This window comes from Lolium rigidum, chromosome 1, assembly GCF_022539505.1.
Source record: "Lolium rigidum isolate FL_2022 chromosome 1, APGP_CSIRO_Lrig_0.1, whole genome shotgun sequence".
NCBI lineage: Eukaryota > Viridiplantae > Streptophyta > Magnoliopsida > Poales > Poaceae > Lolium > Lolium rigidum.
This window is the reverse complement of record NC_061508.1, coordinates 36,338,210-36,351,239: the sequence shown is the minus strand read 5'-3', so window position 1 is coordinate 36,351,239 and position 13,030 is coordinate 36,338,210. Positions and strand designations below refer to the sequence as shown.

At 42.2% G+C, this 13,030-nt stretch overlaps 1 protein-coding gene across 1 annotated transcript; it reads right to left on the bottom strand.

The window, feature by feature from the left end:
* Positions 1-459: 459 nt before the first annotated feature.
* On the bottom strand, positions 460-3,258 carry LOC124685210. The gene is made up of 7 exons (XM_047219544.1): positions 3,005-3,258; positions 2,375-2,879; positions 2,027-2,124; positions 1,905-1,929; positions 1,698-1,818; positions 1,479-1,613; positions 460-1,203 (listed from the first exon to the last, which is right to left on the bottom strand). Exons 2-7 carry the CDS (start codon positions 2,841-2,843, stop codon positions 993-995), a joined length of 1,059 nt encoding a protein of 352 aa, XP_047075500.1. The 5' UTR covers positions 2,844-2,879; positions 3,005-3,258; the 3' UTR covers positions 460-992.
* Between the last annotated feature and the right edge of the window lie 9,772 nt (positions 3,259-13,030).

Below are 13,030 nucleotides of genomic sequence, written 5' to 3'. Positions count from 1 at the left end.
TGCGGCAGCTGCTCCAACCAGTGCGATGGCAAGTGCAACCAGGGCTTCTGCAACTATGCGCAGTAATAATATACTCCGTATAGTGGATCCTAATTATGCGTCGGTGGTATCTTAAGATTTGCACAACTTATAGCTATGTGCATATACAGAACGCGATACTGGTGTTGAGATATATAACAACTCCTCATAACCTATTGATTTACCGAGATATATATAACAAGTCATAACTCATAACATATTGATTATGATGATTGCCAGTGCCGCCTACAGAAAAGTGTGGTTATCTCAGATTGATTGCTACCATTGAATTAACATTACCAGAGACTCGACTGGCGGTAATGGCACTTGGTAATGTTAGTATATGGTTTGTATTCGTGCAAGCACAGCAAATTTAGCCTTGTCGTACTCGTAGGCAGAAGCTCAGCTGTACCGTGCTTTCAGATATGTGGATAGAGAGGATACCCGAAAACAAATTTGTCATATTCATATTCATAAAGATATTCATTCACATTGTGGGCCCAGTACATGATGATTTACAGTACTTTTTTTCCCCTGACATCGATTCAATCCGCAATAAAATACGACATGATAGCACAATTAGCACACAACTGTAACCACTTGGTACCTTTGCACCAGTACAAAGCAGGACCCAGGACAAAAGATCCAATTCATAAGATAATGCTTATTAGATATATATTCATAGGAACTATTTGATCCAACACATAGCACAGTGCCAAGAATTGAGCTTCAACGCGTGATCTTGAATCATCCAATGGCATACTAGACTGTTTGATTGCATTTCAGGCCTACACCAATCATGCTGCAGTGAGGTAATGTTCCATTGTCATTCTATCACTGACGATCTGAGGTATTCTACTTTACCCTTGACATGTTCATGGATTGAGATGTTAGATGGGATCCAGGATGTTCCTTCAGAAACTGGGCTCTTATCTGCTGCTCACAATTCTGCTTCCCACACCCGACAAAGAATGTCAGCTCTCCGGTGCTACCCACGAAAGAAGTTTCTGCTCGACTTCTTGCCAGTTATGAACCTTGGTCACCAACGGATGTGATTGATCCACACCAGTTTTGCACCAGGGATACGAGTTATCATAATCAAACAGCAGGACCCTCATGCCATCCTCGGCACATTCTTGAGCATATCTCGGGTTGTCATCTATTAAAACCTGAGCACCAAACGATCTGAAGGCATTCGGAAGCCAATGAGTTAAAATTATGTTTAAGAACAAGTGAGATTGTGAGAATATGTTGTAACAGGTTTAAATGAGATAGTAAGTAGGTCTTTTAACATTCTGTGTCAAAAAACCGAGAACATGCTGTAACAGCTTGAAGTGAGATAGTAAACGACATTTTGAACATCGTTAATTTTTAATGTGTTCTAAGCCAGTCAAAGACTGAATGCAGAGTGTCTTTAAATGACTGAAAAAAGTAGAATAACGTTCCTCAAACAATAATACCTGCAAATCTCTGATTTTGGCCTTGATTGACCTTGCAAAGCAAAATGATTCCCAAAATGGATCTGCTCAAATAATCCTGGATAAAACTTCTCGATCCACTCTAATGTGTGATTTTTTATTACATCCTGCCGGGATCTTTTAGAGGAAAGATGTCATTAAGCAGGTAGCACACAACAAAATATAATCGATTGTGTTTCGAAAATCAAATGATTGACTTACGTTACTACAGATAAGCTACAGAAAGAAGAAAGATTTTGGAGAGCATCTCGAGCGCCTGGAATAGGATGTATACCATCTTGGAAGTAATGGGTTGTAAAGAACTCGTGGACAAGAATACTAGCTGCAGAAATTTAGAAGAATGCTTCGATTTAATTCAGAGCATTCTATTAAAACAAACACGATGAGAGGATTACAATCAAAGCAAACCTTTTTCTTGAGAACAATTCCATATCTGCATAGTGTATTGCAAACAGATGCAAAACAAATTACAAACTCGCCATAGAGAATAAATTACAGGAACTCAAAATTTTGTGGGAAGAGCAAGGCACCTTAAAGAACTCATACACATGGTATTCTGACACCGAGTGATTCAATGAGTAACGGTCGGCAATAAATCTGTTCAGGGCAGCAAGAAAGCTTCCCAAAACTGCAGCCAAGATATAAATAACATCATGAGAAAAATTCAATCATAACAAAACAGTGCTCCTTTGTAATGTATGGTCACATAAGATGCATGGCTTTGGCAATAATGTTGCATTGACAGTATTGTTCTAGACTAGGCATCATGAAACTCAACCACTGAGAAAGGAACTAGTTATGAAATGAACATGGTACTTTAGCCCTGCATAACTCAAGAGATGCACATCTCTACTGTAAAGATTCTTGCTTCACAATACCTTCATCCACATCAACAGCAACCACCATCTTAGTTGGCACAGCCAGCTCAGGGAAACCAAAGCGCTTCCCAGGACGGCAAGCGCCATTCCCATTAACACTCTTCACGCTCACCTCCTCCGACAGCTGAACCTCTGAATCACACACGAACTGCCGCTGAGGGGACAGAACCCTCGCCTTGATATCCACCGCCTCGCCTTCAACATCCACCCTCCTGAACCCGCTGCCGTCCTGCCAATCCAGACAGCTCCTCAAGCTCAGCGCGCTGCCCGGCGCAAACCTCCGACCGGCCCCCAAATCCAGGGCACCCTTCCTCTGCACCCTGCGGCTCTCGCCGTGCGCATTCGAGTGGCTAAGACTGCAGAAGCAAGCGTGGCTGGCAGCGGCCGGCGGCGGCATGGCGGGGCTCCTTCCCCTCGGCGGCGGGCGGAGACGATCCAGCAACGACCGCACGGCTCCTCGGTTTAGCATGTTGGCACGAGCATTCCTCGTCCAAATCAAAGAAACCTGCCAAACCCGCGCACCCATCCGGATCAGATTCTCATACCCCAAAGCAGAGAACGCAGAATCTGCAAGATTGCGAATTTAAGGAAAGCGGGGCACGCAATCTCCGGCGCCATGGGATCTCGTACCTGCGGAGGCGAGATCAGATCGGTTGGAACCCTCGCCGTCAGTTTCCTCCACGCCTTTCCTGTGATCCGAGCGCGGGGGGAAGTGGAGGGGAATGGGCGCGCATCTTTCAAACCAAGATCGCGAATTGGGGATGAGGGAACAACTCGGGGAAATTCGTGCGAGATTCTGAGGGATATGTGTGTGCAGGCGAAATTGGAGACGGCGAAGCGGATTTCTTGGGTTTTTCTCTGTTTTTCTGCCTCAAAAAAAAGTTGTTCTGCGCAATTAATTATTTTGTGCGTCTTTTCGCGTATGTGGACTTGTGGAGTGGCGGTGATCGTGGGCTCCTTTTCTTTTTCCAAATTTTCCTTTTTTTTTGGAACGCGTGCTGCTCAGATTTGTTTATTTTAACTTTTGCAGCCAAGTCCAGTAAAGTTAGAAGTATTAACCGCTTAGTACGATTTGATCACTCTTAGAAGTCGTTTGGAAGCCAGCCTTTCATTTCATTTGTAGCATTTTAAAATGAATACGTGTATTCATTTCATTTACATTGTAATTGCAGAAATAGACACTTGTTTGGTTGCCGTGAATTGCAAATGACAAACAGAATTCAATATTGAATGTGTAGAGGCTTCCATAGAGAATTGCAAATGACAGGTTTCAGCTTGGAATCATGTTTACCTATGGAGTCATTTTGCTGGAATTCCTAAATGAAATGACAGCACAATTCTGTGGCAACCAAACAGCCCACCTATGAAATTTCAAAATGAATTCCAGGATTCCAGGCCCAAATAATGGATACCAAACGACCTCTTAGATTCTTTGTGTAACTAGTAGTATTTAGTTTAATTTCATTTGTTTGAACGAAATCAAAACTTTTCACTTGTGTGGCTGTTTTGTTCGACAATGAGTTCACTAATCATAGAAGCAGCCTTACTGCCCGGTTTAATTAAATGTTCTCGACCACATGAACAAAAAATACATATCTACATCGACTTTGAATTTGTGATTATAGACTTATCTTGTATTTGATAGCCTTAGTTACTAGTGACCTCTCATTTTTTGTGTGACATAAAAGCTTAGTTGTTTCCAAGAACTCAAAATTGATACTGTCTCCTAAGTAAATAAATAAATAAGTTAATTGCATACATTGTTATATGAGCATGAACCTGCAAAAATAAAACTTAGCAATTGTGACTATTTTCAAGGTGGCTGAGTTAACAAATAAAGAAGTGCCAATATACACATAGCAATGAATGTCATGCAATTTGAAAGTTTCTACATCGCAACAAACGCATGGTTTATTATTCACATGAGCATATACTCAACGAAGGGTACCCTTTATTTGTGACAAATATTTTTATAGCACACCGGTGATCGAGCAAAACGGAACAGACAGATGTGAAGGAGGAGATAGAAACTACACTAATGGGGCCGCCCGCTAGCACATACTACCTCCAAAAATTGCAAGTGAAGAAATGTACTCCTCTTTTTCACACTAAACATAGCGATGAATTATGAGGAGAAGCACATTTGGCAGAACTACAAGTGGATCTCTTACTCCATCAAGCCTTTAAAAGAAAATCAAAAAGTATGTCTTGGCGATTCAGACTTTCGTTTTCACTTGTATCATATCCTTTACCATATATTTTTCTCAGATTCGGAACAAAGCGGATAATGGCCGGTTGCGGATGCGGATTTACCTTAGGAATCAATTTATTAAGAAAATAGAGACACAATATAGGTAAAACATAAAAATTCACGAGATGTCATTAGTTTAAATTGAATATGTAAATCATCAGCAAGCCGGTGTTTAAACTCAGAGGTAGACAAGCTCGCCACATTAATTCTATAACCCTATATTACTAACTTTATCTGTCATAATGGATTTGACATTTGGCTCAAAAATCCGATTATCCGGTTTGAAACATTCAGATAATCCTAACCAAACCTCAGATAATCCATATCCACATGATATTTTCTTTACCGTGTCCTACACCGTATCCGGAGCAACACTTCGAAATCGGATATCCTTATCCGCCAGATCTTCTAAGATCAGACGTGGATACCTTAAAACGGTTTCGGAGCTGGATTCGATGCGGATATTATCCTATCAGTTTACACTCCTATGTACATGTATATACATTGCACACATGTAATATCAACACTGAAATATATTTTATTTATGAGATTTACACAATTGCAAATGCATATGGTATAAGATGCTTGTACTATTTGCCACTGTGTATTGGCTGTTGGCATCAGTTCTTTTTTTTTTGTGCGGCGCACCAAATTATACAATGCTCATACCAGTAAGAACTAAAAAAAAAAAACCATGGTAGAGTAGTTTACATGTACACGTGGATTTAATTCAAAAGACGCTAAATATGAGTTTTAGAATTTTAAAACTTGTACAGTTTCCATGAATTTCCGGACCCAAAAGTCCTCAATCTCCATGGGGGCTAGTCTGCATGATTTAATTCATACAGGGACTGAGTACGAAAAGCGGAAAAGACGACCTCTCACTTTCAGGCCGACTCGGGATCGCTTTTCACTGAATCGCAGTCCTTATTCTAACAACGTGGGGTACAGTATTTCCTGGTCCAAATGTTGTCTCGGGATGGGACACGACTGTCGGCATCCAAGAATATTCATGGCTCTCGCCTCTCGTCGTGTGGCACGACGATGCGCACTGTCGTATGGTGAAGAACGTTTCTTTATGCTACTTTATCCCTGAGAGCAAATGCGTAAGACAATGATAAGCTCGTTTGAAAAGCCAACGTGAAGATGTTGCTAGGATGTGAGCCCAGTCATTTTTATTTTCCAAGAGTCGATCGATCTATTATACATACTAATACAAACAATTATAAAATAAAATAAAAGTTATAAATAGATTCTTAGACAACATAAGAACGATCAAAGACGACGAATGAAAAAAAAAAAAGTTCAAGATAGGCCAAAGTCTAAAGCATAAAGAAATTAATGAATAAACAAAAGTGTCTACCCCCACGAAAAAAAAAACAAAAGTGTCTAGAAAAACTAATACTTTACTGGCAAATGTACACATGCGGTGCACATGGTTTTTTTTTTTGTTTTTACATTGCAACGGCTGATGGCCATCTGCAACCGGGAGCTAATAATGTGTTTGAGTGTTGTCACCATGACAATAAGCTCGTAGCCGCCTCCTTCTCCTTCTCCATCCGGTCTACACGTGTGGTCGACCAATGTTTGTTCTGACCGCCTGGTCTCCCTGTGTGCTTGTTGAACACATCGTAGTTCCTATTATGTCTAGAATCTCGATCAAGACCCTCGTTGCGGCAATCTGTGAGTAACGGTTGACGAAAATATTTCTTGATTGCCCTGCTTAGACTTTCGCGTATGCTCTAGACGAGGCGTTTATCCATCGCCTAGTGCTTAAGCGTGCTTAAGCATTGCCTAGGCGTCGCCATTTCCCAAAGTGGGTGGGGGACATGGTAGGATGGCCAAATCTATGGGTATGAGGATTTATCTCGGGTTATGACAATATACTGATTATTTTTTTAGATAAATCCATATAAATTCAAATTTGAACTCAGGGTACATAAAGCACAATTAAAACTTTTTTTGGAAAAAGTACAAGGAGGTGTCGTGAGGGTGTGGGATAGCCGAATCATGGCCCCATTTATACAGAGTTAGCCGCTTTTTTTGGGCAGAGTTGTGCATCTTTTTGTTGCCAACAACTTTGCAAATAGCTCAAAAAAAAAACTTTGCAAACTAAGGTATTTTGTTTTTCATAAAGAAATGGAATCTTCATTTTATTACTGCCCAATAGGGAATGGGTGTGTGTTTTTTGAAGTGGCTACCAAACTAAGGCGCACGCCGCAACCATTTTACTTCTCTCGTGGGACATGGTAGCTAGGGAAAATCCAGGCGTTGAGGGATTTTATCGATCTGCAACCATATATTGAATTAGTTTTTAGCTAAATTCATTCAAATTCAAATTTGAACTAGGGGTACTGTGAATATTAGTGCCTATTTTCAGGGGAAAAATATGTGAGTGTGCTATGGAAGTGTGGTACTTAAAAATAATAATCACCAAACTTGAAATTTGCATCCACCCAGCAAAAATGGTAGAGGCGACAAATTAGTAGCTAAGTTAAATTCGGCCCAATTTTTTATTAAGTCCCTTATAGGCCCCGTCGGGGCAACACTCCAGCTTCCAAATCCGCTGCTGGAGCAAGCAGATCCGCCTGAACGGCGATGAGTAATGTACCAAGTTGGGCATATATGGGAATCATGTTATTGCAAATAACGTTGCCAGCTAGGGTGTCTAACTCGGTTTCATGAAAAAAATACTTTTCAATGTCATTGGTGCAAAACAGGAAATTTGTTTACCCAGTTTTAAATACGCCAGAATATATAATGATGATTCTCCATATTTTATTGATAAATATAACACTTTCATTCAGAGCTGCAGATCGTAAGACATGACATGTGCAAGTCAAAACACACAAGGTCGAAGATGATGACGTCAAGCCTCGGTCGCCCTCTGCATCCCTGCTATTTCGCCCACACGGACGGCCCTCTCGCGCGGCTCTCAGGTGTTGTGGCGGTGGACGACGACCAGAGGTGCAGTGTTGAGGCGGCCATAGTGTAAGATGAAGAGAAAAATCAGTCAGAGAGATGGGAAATTAGAGAAGAGGTCGTGGGAAGAAGAATCCAGAGTACGGGAAAAGGCACGCGTCAACGCACGAAGCCAATCGAAGACTTCTCGTGGGTGGGGCCTAGCACCGCTTTGACCAAAACGAACCCAATACGGGAGTGAAGGAAAGGAGCACGGTCACCTGAAGCAAAATAGAGAGAGGAAAGCCTAACAACCGGTAACCGGTCATCCCAGTAAAAAGAAAGATGCAACTAAAAATAATCAACCGGCTGAAATGTACCGAGAGGTAACACGCGTCAGATAACGATTAGAGGAAGGAGAGGATAAATAGCTCTTCTACAGTGTCCAAATCAATATGGGATGATCTAAATTGATTAGCTTTTATATAGGGTATAATTTCTCGTGTTCCATTTGAAAAAAAAAAAAACCAGTATCCTCTGTTACAACATGACAGAGGCTAGATAAATCTTTTTTGCGACCCTACTACTGGGTTGTTTTTTGTCTTTGTGGGAGTAAGATTAATTTAAACCAGCGACATTGCTATATATCTTCTTTGAGCTTGAGCCTCGAAAAAAAAAATTTGTTTGAGCAGTGCTGGAGCCTGGAGCAGACTAGCAGAGGTGGCCATGGCGACGTGTTCAGGTCGGGCCGGCTCGCAAATCGGTATATAGGTGGGTAGGGGCAGCCGGGCAGGCCACCAATTTGGTCCATCCGAGTTGTAGCAAGCGACAGGCCGCAGTGGATGACGGCCAGCCACGCACCATGGGCTAGGCAAGGCACAGCCGCACAGGACGTTCGTAACAGGCCCAAACCCATCCGCTTGGCGTTACGTTCTTACAACGTGCCGGCTGCCTCCATCTTTGGCCACCCAAACTAATCATCACAAGCTACTGGTCAATCTGGTTAGTCAGTACTCCCTCCGTTCACAAATAAGTGTACATCTAGGTTTTTTGATAAGTCAAACTTTATTATATTTGACTATTTTTTTAGGAAAAACTAGCAGCATTTATGACACTAAATTAGTATCACTAGATCCACCTTGAAATGTAGTTTCATAATATAGTAATCTAATGTCACATATGCGTATAATTTTTGATGATAAGTTGGTCAAAATTAAACAAGTTTGACTTATCCAAAAACCTAGATGTACACTTATTTATAGACGGAGGAAGTATTAAACACGCCTCACGCGTAGGTTATCCAGTTGCGAATCGAGGGGGAGGACTAACGCTCAAAGGGAGCAATATGAAGGAGCACTCATCCGACAGTGATGTCTGACCTACCACAAACACTCTGACACGTTCCATCTGGTGATACTCACATGACTTGCATCTACTAAAAGGAAACTTCTGATACTTCCATACGACTAATTAAGCGCACGCACCTAATCATGCCAAGCGATTGGATCGCACGACCTAACCGCACAAGAGATATGCATATACAACGACTCGACCGGGAAATCTATATAAACTGTACAATGCTCCGTTCACCCTAAAATACGGGCCCGTGAGCCTGTATGAGAAATTGAGAACAGGGAAGCCATGGCATCTTCTCCGGTCGAATGGAGCTCGCCACCGAAGGTCATCTTCCACCGCCTCGCCAGCATGTCGTCTTACTCGTCCAACTATCAGTTTGATGTGCGTACGTACCATTGAATCCTACCAACACGTTAGCTTAGAATTGTTAGTCTTGACTTGTTGGCTTAGATCCGATAGTAGTATTTAGCGACTCTAGTTACATGATCTAGCGTGGGGGAAGAGGTACATCAATGTTTTGGACGTGTGTTGGCTGTGTTGTCTAACCTTCTTTATTCTGTAGTCAATTTATAAGGGAAATAGTTGGACCCAGGATTAGTTCTACATTGTGTACTTCTTCTTCTTATACATGTTTTGCTCTTTTACATGGCATCGAGCAACGAAGGGCAGCTAGAAAAAGCTTCACGGTCTACCATCATTCTTCCTCACATAGATTTTTAGAATGTTATAAGTTGACTGATTATCATTGTTTGTGTACTATGATATTTTTATTGCTGTTGTAGGATAAGGATAACTTTGCCTGATCAGCCAACAATGCAACTTAGGTATATGCCGTTGCCTCATAGGTCCTGCTCAATTAGGAAGAAAAATATGATGACATTGTGTTGCCTGCCAAAGCCCACCGGCGAGCAGTGGTTAAACAACACGAAGAGCCGGGAGGCTTCCAAGGCGGCAGCGGGCCCTGGTCCCTCGACGTCGTCCCGCAAATGCTCCGGCACACGACCCGGCGGCCGCAAGGGCGTGCCACCCGACCTATACCCGGCCAGGAAGGTGTGGATTGCTTCGATTAGTTCCTCGCATGGCGGACACGTAAACATTAAATACGAGCCCTATCGGCTCTCGAGTTGCCTCGTGGATCGGCTCAAAGAGCCGATCGCCCCATGGTTCATGTTGGATTTTCAATGACATGGGGATCCTGCTTGATCACAACAAAGCTAAACCAATCTACGACAGCTTTAGGGTTTTCACCGTATGATCGGAACATCCTACGCGTAGTTGAGCCTAATAGACACGAAAGATAACGAAAAACTAACCCTAAAAGAGGCCTAAAAACCAACATTACGTTAATTCCCGGAACATCCCTCTTAGGACTAGCAAACCATACCTAACGCACTACCGGATCGTTCAACCCGTTTGCAAGGCCTAACCATACGGATATTAAACTAATCCTTGATGAACAAGGAGCAACTATAACAGATCGGATCTACTAAGTAACGAACAAGCAAGATGCTGCCCTTACACCTAGATAGGTGTAAGGGCAGCTAGATGTTGAGGGATGATACGTCTCCAACGTATCGATAATTTCTTATGTTCCATGCTACTTTATTGATGATACATACATGTTTTATGCACATTATATGTCGTATTTACGCATTTTCCGGAACTAACCTATTAACAAGATGCCGAAGAGCCGATTCTTTGTTTTCTCGCTGTTTTTGGTTTCGAAATCCTAGTAAGGAAATATTCTCGGAATTGGACGAAATCACCGCCCGTGGGTCCTATTTTTGCACGAAGCTTCCAGAAGACCGAAGGGGAGTCGAAGTGGGGCCACGAGGTGGCCGGGTGATAGGGCGGCGCGGCCCAGGCCCTGGCCGCGCCACCCTGTCCCCTGGGCCCCTCGTGCCGCCTCTTGACCTGCCCTTTCGCCTACTTATAGCCTCCGTCGCGAAACCCCCAGTACCGAGAGCCACGATACGGAAAACCTTCCAGAGACGCCGCCGCCGCGAATCCCATCTCGGGGGATTTAGGAGATCGCTCTCCGGCACCCTGCCGGAGAGGGGATTCATCTCCCGGAGGACTCTTCATCGCCATGATCGCTCTCGGAGTGATGAGTGAGTAGTTCACCCCCGGACTATGGGTCCATAGCAGTAGCTAGATGGTCGTCTTCTCCTAATTGTGCTTCATTGTTGGATCTTGTGAGCTGCCTAACATGATCAAGATCATCTATCCGTAATACTATATGTTGTGTTTGTCGGGATCCGATGGATAGAGAATACTATGTTATGGTGATTATCAATCTATTGTTTATGTGTTGTTTATGATCTTGCATGCTCTCCGTTATTAGTAGAGGCTCGGCCAAGTTTTTGCTCTTAACTCCAAGAGGGAGTATTTATGCTCGATAGTGGGTTCATGCCTTCATTGACACCTGGGATAGTGACGAGAAAGTTCTAAGGTTGTGATGTGTCTGTTGCCACTAGGGATAAAACATTGATTCTATGTCTAAGGATGTAGTTGTCGATTACATTACGCACCATACTTAATGCAATTGTCTCGTTGCTTGCAACTTAATACCGAATGGGGTTCGGATGATAACCCGAAGGTGGACTTTTTAGGCACGGATGCAGCTTGGATGGCGGTCTATGTACTTTGTCGTAATGCCCGGATTAAATCTCACTATATTTATCATATCATGTATATGCATTGTTATGCCCTTCTCTATTTGTCAATTGCCCGACTCGTAATTTGTTCACCCAACATGCTTTTATCTTATGGGAGAGACACCTCTAGTGAACCGTGGACCCCGGTCCTATTCTTTACATCGCATACAATCTACCGCAATACTTGTTTTACTCGTTTTCTTGCAAACAAACATCTTCCACACAATACGGTTAATCCTTTGTTACGACAAGCCGGTGAGATTGACAACCTCACTGTTTCGTTGGGGCAAAGTACTTGGGTTGTGTTGTGCAGGTTCCACGTTGGCGCCGGAATCCCCGTTGTTGCGCCGCATCACATTTCGCCACCATCAACCTTCAACGTGCTTCTTGGCTCCTCCCGGTTCGATAAACCTTGGTTTCTTTCGAGGGAAAACTTGCTGCCGTGCGCATCATACCTTCCTCTTGGGGTTCCCAACGAACGTGTGAGTTACACGCCATCAAGCTCTTTTTCCGGCGCCGTTGCCGGGGAGATCAAGACACGCTGCAAGGGGAGTCTCCACTTCTCAATCTCTTTACTTTGTTTTTGTCTTGCTTTATTTTATTTACTACTTTGTTTGCTGCACCTAAACAAAACACACAAAAATTAGTTGCTAGTTTTACTTTATTTACTGTCTTGCTCTCCATATCAAAAACACAAAAAAAATTAGTTATTTGTCTTTACTTTATTTGCCTAGTTTACTTTATTGCTACTAAAATGAGTAATCCTGAAGTTGAAGTTCGTTCTTTTAAGCAACAAGGTGGAGAAAGTTTTAAAGATGCTTGGTACAGAATTAGTAATGCTCATCATAGGTGCATTAAGAAACACTCCACCACTATCCTTCTTAGGAACTTTTATGTTGGTTTATCTAGTTGGAATATGTATGTTCTTGATGCTCTTTCGGGAGGTAATTTCCTAGGTACTCCCGCCTTAGAAGCTAGTTGCATCATTGAGAGTCTAGTTGGAATACCACCTGTTAATGAAGTTAAAATTGAAATCTCTCTTGAGGATGTTATGAAAAAATTGGAAACCATAGAGAAAAATTTTCCAAGTATTGAAACTAAATTGGAAATGTTACTGGATAAAACTGATGAACTTGATAAATCCCTAGGAGGAATTGATGAAAGAATTAGTGTCCTAGGAACTTGTGTTGCTCACGATAATCAAACCAATAGGATTGATGAACTTGAAAAAGCTATGGGAACCTTGGGTTCAACCTTCTCTTCTCTCAAGTATAATGAGAAAGCTTATATGGGTAAAGAGCAAAAATTTATGTATGTCTCTAAAGTGCCTAAACAAAAGAATTATTATAGGCCTAAAATTGCTAAAACCCCTAGCACCACCATAGAAAATTTAGATAATGGAGAACCTAAAGTACCCTCTGCAACAAGTTGTGTTTGCATGAAAAATAATAATGTTGATGCCTCATCTCTTGATAATACTTGATTTGCACT

Excerpts from the sequence above, each read along its gene's own strand:
- LOC124685210 (XM_047219544.1), bottom strand. The coding sequence starts at position 2,843 with ATGCTAAACCGAGGAGCCGTGCGGTCGTTGCTGGATCGTCTCCGCCCG. Across the intron at positions 1,614-1,697 it reads TGTAGCTTATCTGTAGTAAC|ATCCCGGCAGGATGTAATAA; the intron begins GTAAGTCAATCA and ends TTCCTCTAAAAG. Across the intron at positions 1,204-1,478 it reads CCAAAATCAGAGATTTGCAG|ATCGTTTGGTGCTCAGGTTT; the intron begins GTATTATTGTTT and ends GAATGCCTTCAG.